Here is an 18,000-nt window from a genome sequence, read left to right on the forward strand (position 1 = left end):
CATAAATGTGAGAAGAATGTCATTGTCATTGTCAAAGGGATAATCACCACCTTTGGCCGTGTTTCATTGTCCGTCATAATGAGAGACTGCAATGTGTTCCCCCTCCTTTTTCAGCACAGCTAATACTAAACATGTGCTCCATTGTAACAAAATGAATTAATTAAAGTTGCCGTGGATGGTCAGCTCTAATATTTCATGGGGCTATAATTTCTAACACCTGATTTATTTATTTATTTGTAAAGCCTTCAACAAATTTATAAGATACATTGAAAAGCCAGGAAATGAAGAGCATAACCCTGAAAGGGAAAAGAATGGCTGTTGTGGTTAAAATATAAATTTGAATGGTATAATCCAACAGCTGTTTAGGACTGATGAACACAATGAATCTTGTATTTTAGGTGATTATCAGAGACACTTGAGATAGTGTTCAGAAAGTAATCAGATCTCTTGAGTGACATAAGCAATCTAGGTACTTCCAAAATAAATCAAGGGGTGCTTTTTGTACAAATGCATTTATTTTTCTGAAAACAAGCTGATGTGATATTGTATAAAGGGCTAGTAAGCATTTAATATATGAAGAGTTAACACCAAGATCTCTCCTAAGGTTGGATCAGAGAGCTAAAATGGATTGTAGGAAAACTGTCTGACCCAGGTAGAATGCATTTATTAACAATTGTTCAAATATGACAGTGTTTATTTTGATTAATTACTGTATTTCATGTCAGGATGTTTTTATTAGGTAGGTTGTATGTTTCTATAGACAGCTTGAGTTATGAATTTGATAAATAAATATTTGAGCTGAACTGGTTGGCCGTAGCCCTCCATGTTATTCAACACCCACATCAGGGGGCACTCCATAGAATCGTAGAGTTCAAAGTGACCCTGAGGATCATCTAGTCCAGGGGTCAGCAAACTTTTTCAGCAGGGGGCCAGTCCACTGTCCCTCAGACCTTGTGGGGGGCCGGACTATATTTCTTTTGGGGGGAATTAATGAATTCCTATGCCCCAGAAATAACCCAGAGATGCATTTTAAATAAAAGCACACATTCTACTCATGTAAAAACACACTGATTCCCAGACCATCCGGGGGCCGGATTTAGAAGACAACTGGGCTGGATCTGGCCCCCGGGCCTTAGTTTGCCTACCCATGATCTAGTCCAAACCCCTGCATTGCAGGAATATGCCGGCTATGTGGGGATCGAACCTGCAACCTTGACATTATCAGCACCCTGCTCTAACCAACTGCATTAGTATTTAATGAGTTTCCAAATAGGAATGATTTTATGTGTAAGTTTTGAATTAGAACAGGGCAGTCACTGCCTCCTAGTTTTTGTTTTCAAGTAAAATAGGAATAGGCTTAACATGATACTTAAATGGACTGGGCATCACTGTTCATGGTACAGTGGTACCTTGGTTCTCTAACACCTTGGTACACAAACAACTTGGAACCCAAACAATGCAAACCCAGAAGTAAGTGTTCCGGTTTGCAAACTTTTTTCAGAAGCCAAATGTGCTCCGTTTTGAATGTTAAGTTTCTGATTTGAGTGCCACACTTCTGTTTTGAGTGTCACGCTGAGGTCTGTCTATTTTTGCTATTTATTTTGTGTTTTTGTTTTTGTGGATTTTTTGTTTTGTTTTTGTGACTGTGTGGAACCCAGTTCAGCTATTGATTGATTGTGTGACTTCAGTACAGTGTTTATTGCTTTCACTTTATGGATCAGTGGTCTTGTTAGGTAGTAAAATTCATGTTAAATTGGTGATTTAGGGGTGGTTTTTAAAAGTCTGGAATGGATTAATCCATTTTGCACTACTTTCTATGGAAAAGCGCGTCTTGGTTTTGGAATGCTTTCGTTTAGGAATGGATTTCCAGAACGGATTAAGTTTGAGAACCAAGGTACCACTGTACTTCACAAAGGCTCCTCCTCCTCTCTGAAACCCGTGGTCATAATGTGTGCCTGCTCCCTGTGGCAATTTGCAGGAGGCCTGAAAGAACTTGCATCTCTTCTGGCAACAGCTTGCATTGCCATAGTATGACCTCTGGCCTCAGATGACAGTATAGCCAGGGCAAAGGTCAGAGCAAGATTTCCTTAGTCTACCATTCTGTTCCTAACAGCAACCAGCTAATGCCTCAATAGCACTCACAGGCCAGTTATAAAGGTGACAATAACTTTCTGCCATAGTTTGGCCCTAGCATCTGGTATTCAAAGGCATACTGGCTGCATTCGGATGTCATTATGAACTATGGTTTATTGTGCTGAGAATTTATTTATTTTTGCAATGTATACAATGCCCTGCTTTTCACTATTTGAGTCCCAAAGCAGCTGACAAAATAAAAACAAACAATATAGAACATTTAAAACATAATTTAATAATTGAGGAATTAAATAATCAGAGCAGCATTCATGGTGCAAAGGACCCCTGGAATAAAACAGTTTTAACCAGGCATCTGAAACTGAGCAAAGACAGTGCCTGCCTGATTTGTTGGGAGGGAGTTCTATGAAATCCAAAAAACTCCATATTGGCATGAGTCATGCTACTGGTCCATGGGGGACTACAGTTAGTGCTTCCCCATATGATCTCAGTGATCAGCTTTGGATATGCAGGGCAAGGTTGTCCTTAGTTGTTATCCTGGGCTAAAGTTGTTCAGCCCTGCCTAGAGGTGCAAAGGATTGAAATTGGGATATTCTCCATGCACAGCAGATGCTTTGTCACAGAGCTATGGCCCTTCCCCATAGTTGTTGCATCCGTGTATCTTAGGATATAATTTAGGAGTGCACCTTTGGGGGAGAAGTCAAACTGTTGGAAGGTTATACTGCCTGCTGTGGCTGTAGAGACTGATACAGGAGAGACATGTTTTGTTGCAGCGGGAGCAGATGAAAGTGTGCAGTTGTGCTGCTGCAGATGCACTATGGCGTTTCTTCTTTCTGCACTCGTTTAGTAAAATATAAATAAATCATAAGGCAGATTATTGTGATATCAAGTTCTTCCGTCTACTAATTACTGAAGAGCATCTCTCTTCAATGGGCATTTGGTGTCCCCCAAATACTTTTCTTCACCTCTCTCTTTAGTGCATTCCTCTCATCTAAGCTTTGCAATAGAATTTTTCAACAGCAAGACAACTTTAACTGTGTGTTTGTATGTATTCCCAGATAGCTGCCAATTCTGTTATGTGCCCCCAGGCTTCTGCCTGCAGATTTTGAGGCTCAGCTCTCCTATTTCCTTTATATATTTTAAATCCTTTCCCCCTCTAGACTTCTTAAGATTAGATTTCAGCTTTGTGTACCTTCAGTAATATAGCTTTGGGGGCTGAAAAATCTGAAATTGTTACCTCTTAAAAGTCTCAGGACTCAGTCTCAAGTTTTGTGCGCCATTTAGTTTTCATAGGTGAACTCATTACTCCTTAACATGCCATGTATGGAACGGTTTTGAAACATCAGAGGGCTTCTGGATTGCTGCCTAAGTATTAATGATGTGAGAGGCAATAAAAAATAAACACAATGGTAAAATAAAAGTGGAAGAAATGTCAGCAAAAAATGCGTAAAGAGTGGGCCTTTTGTGACAGTACTCACAGGTATGAAGCGACAACACCCCTTTTTATGCCTACGGCATCCATGCTGTGCTGCTGCCTATGGCACCTTTATTGCTATCTGAGTATCGCCCCCTCATTCCTCCCCCAAAAATGTATTGCATAAAGGTGACCCAAGAGTTGCTATTTTGCCAGAGGCCCTGATGGAGTGGGTGTGTGAGGTCCCATCTCTTTTGTACAAGTAAATTTCTGGAAAAGGAACTAAATAGGTCTATCAGGAATGTTGGCAGACTATGCAGGAAAAACATGGTGAAAGAAGCCTAGTCCCTGATTTGTGAGCTTTGGACACGAAGAAAGATTTAAATGTGGAAGTATCATCTGCACATATGGGAGATAAGATGTTTCCTACTTATGATGATTTGAATCAACCTAGATTATTGCTATCTCTATATTTCAGACAATGTTTTTGCAAGGCATACTCAGTGTCAAATCAAGACTCTTTCCAGGGTGGAGCTTCTCCCTAAAAGAAAAATAGCTGTCACTAAACTGAGGAGACTTTATGCTGCTGCAGCTAATAGGTTGGTGAGAAGAGGAAGTAGGGTTTCTATCTGTATTTCTGTATGTGTGTAAGTAAGCACATTATAGGACATAAAATTCTATCATTGAGAACCTGGAACGCAACCCCCCTACAAACAGGGAGTTGTTGTCAAAGAAAAAAGCCCTTCCCCCAATTTTTCCATTTTGACTGGCAGGACTTTGTGTTTAATGCTCAGAGCAACACCAGTGCAGAGTTAGTTTCTGAAAAGTTAAAAAACAGTTGAGAGTGATAACCTTCTCTAGAAGACAGTTCCACAATGAAAGTGTCATCACTGAAAAGTTCATGTCTGATGTAGTTGTTGGTCTGGGCTTGAATATGGCATTCAGAAGAAGGTTGCAACCAATATCAGTGCATGTAGGGAAGTGCTCCCCCCCCAAAAAAAACCCTGAATGCAGAGTGGGGAATTGTCATTATCAGTGAGGAAGCAATACATAGCTCATAGACTGCATCTAATTTTGTGGGTTACAAGCTATACAAGCCTGTATTATAGCAGCAACATTAGTAGAATTATTTTGCTAATTCAACCAGAATAAAGATGCTATATATTGATAAAGGTGCTTTTGAATCAAAATGATCTCAATAAGTGTTTCGATTTCATAAAACTATATTAACCCTAAACGGCAAAACTGGAAGTTAGTAATAAACCATTAGATTATTGGCCATTATAAGATGGATATTCTCAGAGTCTGTTAATCTGTTTTTCCTTCTCGCTGCTTGCAAGAAGTAGAAAATAGCCATTTAATTATTGGAAGGGGGGAAATATCCTTACAATAAATGAGAATGTGATAGGGCTGTTTAGTTTATAGACCAATTTATGAGAGAAACGCAAGTGCAATTCTGCTAAGGATGTTATTTAATTTTTAATTGGTTGGACTGAATGTGCTAAAAGTACCAAATGTTCACACCGTAACCGAAAAAAGCAGCCCTTAGTTTATTTTCGCTTTCATTGTGGAGGACAAGAGAATGTGCGATTTTGCCTCCATATTGAGTTAGGTTTTTTGAGGATCAGAGCTTGTATTTGGATTGAGCAAGCAGACTTCACCAAATAGAGTGGAACAGAGATGTCACTTTCCAGTATATTCGCAGGCCCTTCAAAATACCCAACTTGATACGAATATGCCTCCTTGTGAATTTTGCAAAGAAAAATCTTCCACTTGAGGGCAAACCGCATGATTAACTCCATGTGCTGTTTAGTTCTTGGGGTGGTAGTGGTGTTCATATACTTTCATATACTTTGATAAAATTCACCATCCGTTACTGAAGTAATTTGCCTTCCTTGAAATTCATTGGCTATTTTGCCAAGCCAGAAACATCAGCATTTCTCAGTAGTCAAAACGCAGCAGCTGCAGCAGCTCTCCCTGGGACCTGGATCCTGAAATAATAGTCTACATACTATCTTCCCTAATGAAAATGTTCATTACTGGTCGTTTGCCACTGTATTGCTATTTTCATTTGTTCTTCTTTCTCTGAGTGCTGTTGGGGCCTGTGATGTCCAACATTATTTGTGCAGTCTCCTGACTTAGTGAGTTAATGATTATATTCATTTGTTCCAAGCTTCTGGCAGTTTTAAACAAGGGACCTTAATTATGCAAAATTCTGTTGTTTATCTGGAAAGCCTAATGTAGGATGCAGGCAATGAAAATCTACCCCCCCTCCCCCAGCTCTACAATGGCAGAAATTGCCCTACGGCAGTTCTGTTCTGGTTGCTTGACTCCTGACTGGTACAACATATTTTTGGAACTTGCAGAATAGTATATAATAAATGAGCTAACAAGGATTTTGATATATATTTTTATAAAAAAATATTGCAGGGTTATTTTACCCTCAGGCATATTTTTAAAGAGATCAGGGTACTAACTATTGTAACTGGAGTGCTTTCAAATTACTGTTAACTGTAGAAATATGCATATCTAATCATCAAAAAGTTGATCAGTTTCCTACAGAGATCTTCAGACATTCTTTACATGAAGCATGTGTATGTGTGTGCAAGCAGTACAGTAAGCCCTGCCTTCAAGCGACAAGCTCTCACTACAGGAACAATTACTATGGGCAGACAAATTGTGCATAGACTTAGTGTGCCCATATAGTTTGAATGTACACTGCCTAGTGAATCTATGCAGGGCGGGGAGACAGCTGCTATACCGAATAACTGATGGGGTTATTGCTACCCCCCCCAATTAAGCTTATTGGTTGCTTTTCTTACAAAAGTGCAAAGCGACTTTCAACACTAAACACATACCTTACAATGTAAACTATATATATATATGTGTGTGTGTGTGTGTGTGTGTGTGTATATATGGTGTTCATATTTTTAAAAGGCAGGATTAAAAAAAATCCCATCCACTCAAGGAAGCTACATATAATCAAAAGCCAAAGGCCTGGCAGAAAAGAAACGTTTTTGCCTAGTACCGAAATATATGCAATGATGGTGACTGAGGAGGGCATTCCACAAACAGGGAGCCACCATTGAAAAGGTCCGTTCTCATGTTGCCAGCCTCTGGACCTTTCCATGGAGGGAGGCACACAGAGAAGGGCCTAAGATGACGATTGGATGTTCTGGGTCCTTGTAGTATTGGGATCCTGAGATGCATAAGGTCCAGCACTTTGAATTGTGCCTGAAAACTAATTTGTAGCCTAGCAGCTGAGCCAGGATTTGTTTTATGTGCTCAGACAATCTTGCCCTGGTGTGGAACCTGACCACCAAGTTATACACCAGCTTCAGTTTCCGAACCATCTTCAAAGGCAACCCAATGTGTAATGCATTGCAGTAATCTAACCTAGAGATCAGCAGAGTGTAGACAACAGAGGTTAGGCTATCCCTGCCCAAATATAGGCTATATAATATTGGTAAGACATAGAGGTTGGGAAATTCATAAGACAGAGGTTGCACACATGAATTCTCCAGCAAGCAATGGCTGGTGTTATTCAGTGCTTGATAAGGGGCATCCTTACCTTGCGTTTTGTGGAAAGACCTTTGAACATGTGGCTGCCATTAAGCACATTGATGCTTCACCTAAGAACCCTTTTGGTCCTGCATGTACTCAAGTGTTTCCTTGTGTACACAGTGTTTCTGTAAGTGCAGTCTGGAGACTGTTTAAAATATATATAGCTTCAGAAATGATCTCCCAGTGTATTTGAATTTACGTAGGTTACTCAATTTTGTAAAGATGGAAATGTTCCATGGCTGCCTGTTGCAATATATCTGCCATCAATTTCTTGCGATTGGTATAGATTTGCTCTTGCAGTGGTGGATAATTATATATTTAGTGAGTGCCTGAAAAGCCAGACTTGCTGGTTGGTTGGGAGGTCACAGGTCTTTGAAGTCTACACAGATGTAACACTAATTCCCTCAATTATGAAGAACTGCAGAACATATTTACTCAAAAAAATATTTTTGCACAGAAAGGGGTGGTGATTGGGCAACTCCACATTAAGTGGGCTCTAAGGAACTTGCATTTTTGGTAGTCAAACCTAAAGCATACAAATACATGGGTGTATCATGCCAGTTGAAGTAGACAGATTGGCCATGGCTTCTTTCTGCCTCTAGATATGAAATGCTTCATTTTAGACATGATAAAATTAGATTAATTTAATTTAAAGACATGATAAAATTAGTTTACTTGTTTTGAATGTAAATACCATGTAAAAGCAAATTATGCAATGGAAATGGGTCAAAATAATTTCTTTTGAGAACAGCTTCTTTCTTCATGGATGAATGTTCACAAGGATTAGGATTTTCCCCCTTTTAAAATGACCAAAATTAGTTGCTTAGATTGCTTTATAAGAAAAGGGCTTGCTGAACTGAGTATCATGACATTTAACTAAAAAAAAAGTGAGTTTTGTGCTTTCTGGGAAGACGTCAGTGTCCAATCCTTTCAAGTTCAGAAAAAAAGTGGGAGGCTAGACTTTTTCAATGTCTGTTTTATTTACTACAGTTCCTGGAATTAGTAAAAAGTAATTCCCAAATGATGTATCCAGATTCTTACACTATGAGTCTGCATCTTTGGCAGCCAAGGAATATGTTTATTTAGGGAGTGGGGGTGGGAACTAGGGCCCATTCCACGGACTCTGCTGAGAAAGTGCTGCAGGCTCTGCTGCAGCCTGGTGGAAAGCCTGCTCTTAAGAAACAGTAGAAAAAGGGACAGCTAGGCTGGTTCTGCTCAGTCTAGCTGCACTTGACTCCACTCCCTCAATGGTCACTTTTCAGCTGCCATTCACCATTGGAACAGCAGAGGGAGAGTTGGGATTGCAGGGTCCCTCAATCAGCTAGGCTGAGATATCAGCCTTGTTTGGCTCCCTTTCTCCCTGAACTGTTACCATTCGTCTCCCTAAGAATTTTGCAACTTTAAGAATTAGTGTCTAGGTTTGCTTGTTGTTTAATGCATAGTTACCCAGTCTTCAAAGCTTATCCGCTTTTGGTTTGATATCATTTGAGGCTCATTTCTGGATATGTAGAATGTATATGTATGTGGAAATGTCTCTCTCAACTACAGATTGAAAGATTAAACAAATGGGAAACAAAGCATACTTACACTGTAAAGCATGGCATCATTACAACATTGATTTCTTCACCATCTATGCAAAGTGAGAGGGCAGGGATGGGGAAGCTGTAATCATATAGATGTTGTTGGACTCCAACTCCCATCACCCTCAGCCAGCATGGTCAATAGTCAGGAATGATGGAAGCACCATCTGAAGGGCTACAAATTCTCCACTCTTGTTACAGCAGTTCATGCTCATGAACTGTTATGCAGGACAAATTCTAAATGATATAAAAGTTTGTGATGTGGAACTGTTCTTTGTTCACAGATGGAAAGGTTGAAGTGACAAAGGAAGGTGTGAAACTGTGCACCATGGGACCTGGCAAGGTATTTGGGGAACTCGCTATCCTTTACAACTGCACCCGGACAGCCACCGTCAAAAGTAAGGATATTTTGGAGTTTAATCCTGAAGTCATAATGTTGACAAATACTGATATTCAGTCCAGACACACTTCGGTCACTTAGCAGTTTTGTGAAGTGCTCGTATCTGTAAAAAGAAACAAAAACGCTCCAGGTCTACACATTTTTGAGGAACGTTTGTTCTTTCCAAGGTAGTCTTTGAAGAGTGAGTGTATCATGGCATGCTATAGAAATTCATGTTTCATATGTCAACAAAAATTGGTGTTTTACAGTAAGTGGTTTAGATATATGACAGTTTGCAGAATCTGTGTTTCGGAAGTTCAGTCAATAGATTCTGCACCCGCTCTCCTTCAGTTCTCAAAAGCTTCTGCAATTGAAACTGTTACATTTCCTATTCAAATTAGGGGGAAAATGCATTTTAAAAAACTTAGATGACTCTAGTAGATGAGCTAAAGGAGCTGGTGGAGAATAGAAGTGTTGCTGTGATAAAGATATAGAGTCTCACTTATTTTTTCATTGTTCACACGCCCTTCTTTTTGCACATACTTAGGGCAAACAGGCTAGAAACTGTTAATGTGTATAGCCAGCCAGTGCGGTTACACCTATTATTCCTCACAGCATCTCCCTTCTCATCCACCTCCTTCCCAAGATGTTGTTTTGTATCTGATATTTAACAGCAACTCTCTTTCTTCATTAAACTGGACTGGTGGTGAGGCCAGAACTATTGTTATCCTGAAATGAGAAATTCTGAAGAGAAATTGGCAGTATATTTGTTAGTAATTTTGTACGTGTTTTATCCCTCCCCACCTCCACCCCATGGATGTTTCAACTGATGGCAATTATGCATCTTCTGTAGGCAATGACTTTGTGCACAATGCCACTTAGAATGCTAACAAGTGACTTCATTGTAATTTCACTCGCTCATTAATGCATAAATAACTGAATGGCAGTCATAATTGTAATTAGCTTGATATTCCTTTGCTCTGACAGGGAGGTCACCAGTTAGCATTTGGAGGCGTTTCTGCTAGTTCTAGATAAACACATGCAATTCCTTGAAGTGCAGAGAGCTTATTTAAGAAACATTATTGACTAACACATTTACATTATTGCTATTGCCTCTGAAACTGGCTGGAACATCTGTCTATTCTGTCTAAAGACAACTTGGCTTATTTGTTGCAACTCTGAATATGCAGCTGGTAAGAAGGAATGGCAACCGTATGGAAACAATGATAATGTTAAGCATTCAGCTTCAAAAATGCAACCTGAAAAGTTTGTCAGTTCTGGCAGAACCATTTCTCTTTAACTGTTGCATGTTAAAACCTTGTTCTCACCTTCCAGAGTAACTTTAAAGTTCTCCAAAGAGCCGGACCTTTACAGTTCTGGCTCTGTAGCTTTGTTACCGGAGGAAATTCATCAGTGCTCCTCATTTTTAGTCTTCCTAAAGAAGTGAGGTGTCAGTCTGCTTGCAAGGGATTTTGGGAGCTAGCTGGGTCCTCTGTGATAATTTAAGTATGCTTTGTTTTTTGTTTTTTTGTCTTTTTGTAAATAGTTTTTTGTAAGCTTTCTCAAATGCCAGTAAAATATTGTTACTGGCCACCCCAACCTCTGCTGAGCAGTGTACAAGATACCATACCAAGGGGTATTGGCACTCAACCAGGGTGTTCCTTTGGGGAAAATGAGGTGTGGCGGAGTCTGCAGCATCTTTGAAATATGATTTATTTACACATATGTACACTGGAAGCTTTCAAAAGAGATTTCACAGCATTCACATCTCAGGAGGATCCTGTCCTTCACAGCAGCCCAGTATTGGATTCCCAGACATCTCTGCCCTGCATGGCCTGTGCCTGGAGTGCTGGCTCCGCCCTTCTTCCCAAGAACCCTTGCTCCAAACAACTCTTCCCCACCTGTCTGCTCCCCCCTCCCCGACCTGGACACATTTTTTCCTGTGTGACATAACACCTCCTATAACCTCCACCCCCCAACTCTGCTATTTCTTCTGCTAACTAACACACAGCTTGCCGGGGGTGGAGGGTGGGGAGGAAAGCATCTGCATGATCAGTTGTTCTTTAATGGCCCAGTACATGCAAATTGCATGACTTGAGTCTTGAAGGTTGCATAGGTTAAACATGTCAATGGCAATCAGGCTTGTTGTACAGCAAACAAGGAGGCCTTAAATGCAGTGCATCTCATGTATTGCCCAATGGCAGTGGTACTGCAGTGTAGTATTACAATAGGGTAATGACATTTGGAAGTGGAGCAATCCATATATATATATTTGCCCGAGAGGTACTCAGTTGGATTTTGAAAGGTCACTGCACCTAAAAAAAATTCTTACTTTTTGCATCCTGCTCTTCAAAAAGCACATGATATTGATGTTTAAAACCATGTCTTGCATGCTCATACACTGCATCTGTAAATGTGTGGATTCATATCTTTACAGTATTGCTGCCTGTGTGTCTCTGCTGTGTTTGCATGCCTTCCCATTCAAGTCAGTCACTGGCACGTGATAACGCTCTTGCATTAGTTTTTTTCCCCTTCCCAAATAATCAGTATGCAAACACACACACACACACACATACACACACCCCAGCCTTCTCTCTGAATAAAATAAAGAGTGCTGCTTGCGGGGCTCAACAGTTTCCTTTTGTGCTAGTTTTTACACTTGACAGCTCCATTTGTTCATATTAAGTGATGGGTCACTGATTCAAATTCAGAATAAAGGAGACAGCACATAAAGTATTATTGATAAAAAGCAATTCTCTGATCTTTCAGAAATAAGATATTAATCTTTTTTCTTGTTAACAGATGGATATTCTAACTGAAAAAAGCCCTGGCTCAAGCTGTCAGATCCAGTAAAAGACATACAAATTGGTTATTATAAGTATCTTACAGAATTATCTATTTATCTCATTTAATCATATTGACCCCAAAACTAGTTAGTCATTTGAAGTTGCACTACAAGTGGAATGTACAACAAAATGTTGCAGCATAGTGTGCTCCTGTTATGCATTCCTCTTCGTTTTCAGATTACATTCCTCTTCGTTTTCAGAGTTTTGAAAAAATAAAAATAATTAAACATTTTTCTTTCTGTGGCTGCCGAGCATTTTCAGTTCTTGTTGGACTGATTTAGGGGTGAAGGGTCTACTTAGGCCCCCCCAAAAAATTGTTTTCATACTTCTACAAACCTTAGAGTTCCCATAGCCTGTTGATACTTCTCCCTCATGTATGTGAGGTGCAGTTTTAGGCATATAATAATCAGCACTTACACCTGAACATCACTATTATTGTTTTTGTTTTAACTATTTATTGTGAGCAATAGTGGCAATGGCAGCCTTAGCAAGGAAGGAGGTTCAGGGCAACTTCAGATGATTACAGCTGCACCACAGTCATCTGAGAGGTATAGGACTAACCACATTATCCACCTGAATTAACCAAAACTGCCTGCAGAGGTTTAGTGAAAGAGCACTTTTATTTCAGCTTCTTTGAACTTTACAAAAATAACAAATAACTCTTCCTGCTCCAGCCACTCAAAAAGAGAGCAGCAAAAAACAAGTTAAACAACGTAAGACTATTAAGAAAATATCACGAATATTGATGATGTATGGAAGAGAAAGCAGAAATCAGGGCAGATGATTAACTGCTAATTTTTTGCCTGTGATTGAAATGGTTCCAAATAATTATTCAAAAGATTACGCATTCTACAGTGCCAGGATAGTAAACAATTAAATTATAAATGGCACCATTAGCTGTGGTGCTAATAAAGTAGCACGACTGCAGTGTTATACTTGTTTTTCACCATTCTAGAGAAAGTCAAGAGATCAACGTACCCTGATAATTAGAAACCTATGTCATGTCTATTTGGAAACCAAAACATGACCGGGGGTGGGGGGAGGTGAGAATAACTGTTCTTTGTTTCCTAGTAAGATTTCAACATTTACTACTGGGGATCTAGGGAAAATTAAACAAAACCAATTGAAATGGATCTAGAGAATCAGTTTCCTCCAAGAGCACCTAGAACTCATCTGCAATTACCCATTCAAGAACATTGCCTAAGAAGGTGAGACTGGCAACTGGCCAGTAATTAGTTAGATTTTCTGAATCCAGTGAGGGTTTCTTGAGGTGTTTTTACCACTGCCTCCATAAAGCAGGCTGGATTTGTAGCCTTGGATGTTACTCTTGCTGTATTTTACTGTTGTGATTTTGATTATCATAAACCACCTGGGATAGTAAGTATGCCTGGGCTATATATCTGTATGGTAAATAAGCAAACATTTTTTTTCAGAGAAAATATAGACAGACACACTTTTCTTTTAGTATTGTCAGTGGTGAAAACGTAACCTGAAGTCAGTCAGCATAGTGGGAATAAATACCGGTAATTGCATAGATCTTTCAAAATTTTTTTTAAAAATTAAGGGTAATGTGGGTGGGTGGGAAGTAATTTATCATTGTCATTTATCATAGTGGAAAGCACAGTGGAAACATCCTTATAAAACCTTGAGACCGCTTTCCCCCCCAGCTAGTCAGCTGTGTATACATGAGGTTCACTTCTGATCTGCTGAACAGCAAAGAATCAGATACAAATGCAAGACAAGTTCCTGCTGCATTTATCATGTAGGTTTGAGCTGTGATAGGGCATGCAGTAGATAAGGCCTTTTCATTGTTCCAGTCATGCTATATCTAAAAGTCTTATTCTTCCCTCCAGAGCAGTTTTTAGTGAATGCGTAATCTTAGACTCAATATCACAGTTGGAACTCATTAGGACAGCTGATGCCCTCTGGAAGAGTGATATGGCCATTTGGTCTTACAGTAGCTCCTCTGTGAATAAGACGATGATTTCAGTCTCTCAGAGCTGTGTAATGCTGTGATCACGGCACACGAATGTAAGATATCCACTGCACACTGTGTGTGTATAATGCATTGCAAACGGAAATGTTGTTACTTGAAACATTTTGAGCTTTTAAGTAACTTTGAGCTTCTAAGGACACTGAGATCCAGTGCCGAGGGCCTTCTGGCGGTTCCCTCACTGCGAGAAGCGAAGTTACAGGGAACCAGGCAGAGGGCCTTCTCGGTAGTGGCGCCTGCCCTGTGGTACGCCCTCCCATCAGATGTCAATGAAATAAACAACTATCTGACTTTTAGAAGACATCAGAAGCAGTGGCGTAGCGTGGGTTGTCAGCACCCGGGGCAAGGCAAGTAATTTGCACCCCTTAACCCGTGGATTTGCGCCCCCTAACCCTAACCCCCAGATGTTGCACCCGGTGCAGCCGGCCCCCCCTGCACCCCCACGCTACGCCACTGATCAGAAGGCAGCCCTGTTTAGGGAAGCTTTTAATATTTGATGAATCATTGTATTTTAATATTCTGCTGGAAGCTGCCCAGAGTGGCTGGGGAAACCCAGCCAGATGGGCAGGGTATAAATAAATTATTATTATTATTATTATTATTATTATTATTATTATTATTATTATTAGCCAATAAGCAAAAAAAACCAACCAGAGCTAACAGTAAAGTGCTGTAAAGAATAGGGATCCTACAAAAAGATAACAGTGAATTATGTAAAGGAGAACCATAAGTATGTGGCTGTGGTTCAGCACAAGCCTCTTAGACAGGCATAGGCAAACTCTGGCCCTCCAGATGTTTTGGAACTACAATTCCCATCATTTCTAGCCAAAAGGACCAGCGATCAGGGATGATGGGAGTTGTAGTCTCAAAACATCTGGAGGGCTGGAGTTTGCCTATGCCTGCTCTTAGAGATCTTGAGCTTGTTACCTCTTCAAGCATGATGTCAATTCACCACTTTGTGACATTGTCCAAGAGCTTAGTATTACAACATTATCTCTCTGCAACTGCGTAACATTCCAAAAGAATTCAGAACTTTAATGAGAATCAGATGAACTGGCAAACACAACGTATACTTTTCATTAACTTATGCATGGTTTTCAAATCAGAGTGCTGCAAAGCATGGAGACTCAGAGGAATTAAACAGGTGAAAAGATTGCATTTTTAAAATTAGATAGAAAATGTCAAGGAGAAGACAAATAAGCACAGCATCGATAAGCAAAAAATGTTTTGAGTCTTAACGGGGTGTTGTTATTGAACAACAGAAAGGAGACCAGATTTACTGTATATTTGGATTGCTCTAAAGTGGCTACATGCTATAGTTTAGATGTATAGAAGCAAGCAGAAGAGCAAAACAATGGTTTTTAAATTTTAATTTTTGCCTAGGAATCTTTTGGGACCTGGAGCTTCTCTAGTTGTAGACAAATACAGCAAATATGGCAAAACTGTACAGAATAATGTGGGTTCAGACACTTTACATTGTAACTAACAACGATGGTTGCGTTCTGAGTGCAGATTCAAGATTATATGAACATAATTGGTTGCAGCTTTATCTCTTTTCCCAGGCTTTGAAAAGTGTTAGCCATTCCTCTTTGGGATAATCAAAACCATATTTCCATTTCTGGACTTTAAGCTTGTAAAAATATTTTATCAGCACTTTTCCTATGCCAAAGTCAGCTAAGTTCTGGGTAAGGGGGAAGATTTGACACAATATACTTTTTCTTCTTTCTTGTATGCTTTTGGTATTCGGACATTCTCTTTTTAGGTAATAAAAACCTGAAAAATGTAGAAGCAGCTTCCGCCCTACAACAAGCATAAAACATGTAACTTTTCCCCTGAAGAAGAATGTGTGCTTTCAAACTGCACTGGGAATTCTGGAAAGCACTAATATCTATCCTTCAGTAAATCACTGTTGGCTTTGACCTTCTGTTTTTGTGTGTGCGTGTTTGCAGTGTACTTCAGTGATAATATCCAGGTAGAAATTTTCAAGGCATGTAGCTAATCTCCCAGACTTGAGCAGTTTATTTGCTGAGAGTGAGCCACTTCCAATATTCCCAGGAAAGTAGCAAAGAGAAGACATATGAACTCTGCCCCACATGCTTCTTGGTCTCATCTAAAGAGGGAAATGTGCCCACAAGGGTGCTCAAGTACTCAGGTGCTGTACCCAATCATTTGTGGCTTAACAAACTATGGTTTATTAAACAGATGTCATTTTGTATGGACTGGGACATTCTCTTTCTTATCTTTTCTTTGTTTTTGTTTTTTAAAAACTTTAACAAACAAAAATGGAAGTAGTGCCGTTGCTGCAATTCACATCAGGTTTCAAACAATCCACTTACGGGCCATGAATCATAATTCAAAACATCATTATAGTGACAGAGGCTTATAAAATTATTAATTGTCAGCTTTTCTCAGCATTTTGTAGGGGTGAAGGCATTCCTGAAGATTGATTCATCATCTTCAGGGTGATGGTGGGAATTCTTAGACCTTTCAAGGTGGTGGTGGTGGTGGTTACCTTCTTCCATGGAGAAGTAATCATGGGTTTTCCCTTTATTATTGTCTCCTTTTGATAAGGAAAAAGTCTTGCTGCTGTTTCAAGAATGCCCTTGGGTACGGTGCATCATTTCAAGGGGCATTCTGTCCTCAGGAATGCTACTTGGCTGCTCAGAACACCCACATGAAGCAGCAAGACTTTTTCCCCATAGAAGAAAGAAAAATAATAATAAAGAAAAACCCACAGCTGACTCATGTTAAGGTAATGCAACCCTTCCCACCAAAGGTTTTTAAATGTTGACTGTTTCCTGCCAACACCTTCACAAACGACAAATGACCCAGGAAAAGTGTATATGTGTATCACATACCTTTAGTATGAATGGAGTGGAGAGTGAGCACTCAAGCACTCAAACTTTGTGTCAATCAATAATACAAATGGGTGAGAGCATGGTCCACCCAAAATGAGTGCGACTTGTGCAGGAACGCGACCCAGAAGATGTGCACCCTGGTTTTGCACTGGAACATATTGGAGGGAGTGGTGGCACCATTCACATATCACAAACTACCACAAAGATACTGGCATTCCCATGGTTTGGCTTTTGAAAAACAGGGGTTCCACATAGCTGATTGGGAACCACTGCTTTGTGCAATGCATAATAAACTTATGGGATTCTTTGTGGCAGGGAAAGAGAGCACTTAATAGCTCTTTCAAATAAGAATAGGATGCATTCATGGAGAAGATGCATCCCTAAGGCACTTAGTCAAAATACCGGTACTTAGGAATGGAGCCTCCCTGTTCAGAAACAATGCACAATGATTACTGGATGCATTACATGCGACTTGACTCTGACATAAATGGTAGATTCTGAGGGAAGCTAGTTTTGTTCATACAAAATTATTTTCCATACACTTGAGTCCTAATACCAAGAACTGCAGGCAATAAATTTAAAACTTGCAGAGGACAATGCTAGGTTTTTTGTGTTGTTTGTGTTGTTGTTGTTTTTTTAAGTTACCAGAGATGTAGTCAACCTCCAGTTGGCAATCTGCTTGACTTCCCAGTTTTTAGCAAGGATTTCTTTGAATGCCTTTAAATGAAAAAAACAAACAAACCAATACAAAAACATTCCCGAGGGTTTGCTATTTGTTAAACTGGCTAGATTACATTGCTGGTTAGTTCTTTTGTATGTGTTTATGCTTAACAAAATTGAAGCTTTGATTTTGTTCGCCTCTTGGGAAGCATTTGGGATCTTTAATTTGTCTTGCTCCTCTACTTCTTGACTCATTTCTTGTTCTTTAGTACTCACTTATTAGAATTATTTGTTTGCCTCTAGCATTTTCAGTGTTCAGCCTTCCTGCTTTATTTCCTGATGCAGAGAATATTGTCACTTAACTTTATTATATCTTAGTCCTATGGGCATTTTCTGTTGTTTTCTTGCTAACTTTGTCTTCTGTGTGGTCTGTCTCTCCCATTAAGCTCTTTTCAGAATATTCTTTTACTTGGTCATATTATCCAATTCCCATAGTTCCCAACTTTTAAAAAATTCAGAACTTGACAAGGCTGCAGTAATACTGAAATGCACGTTGCAGCAACTTTCATAAAATTTGGTAACGCTTAATGTAAAAATGAACAGAATGGGATTTGG

General features: G+C 39.6%; 1 protein-coding gene across 9 annotated transcripts in view; it reads left to right on the plus strand.

The window, feature by feature from the left end:
• Positions 1-18,000, plus strand: part of PRKG1 (protein kinase cGMP-dependent 1) — a gene marked incomplete at its 3' end in the record, with an annotated part of 657,581 nt that overhangs the window by 342,468 nt on the left and 297,113 nt on the right. For all 9 annotated transcript variants that reach the window (XM_081912963.1, XM_081912964.1, XM_081912961.1 and 6 more), the window contains one exon: positions 8,934-9,047. In XM_081912963.1, coding sequence (XP_081769089.1) covers positions 8,934-9,047 — 114 coding nt within the window. The remainder of the gene's footprint in view (positions 1-8,933; positions 9,048-18,000) is intronic.

This window comes from Podarcis melisellensis (genome assembly GCF_964234715.1).
Source record: "Podarcis melisellensis genome assembly, chromosome: 5".
Taxonomy (NCBI): domain Eukaryota; kingdom Metazoa; phylum Chordata; class Lepidosauria; order Squamata; family Lacertidae; genus Podarcis; species Podarcis melisellensis.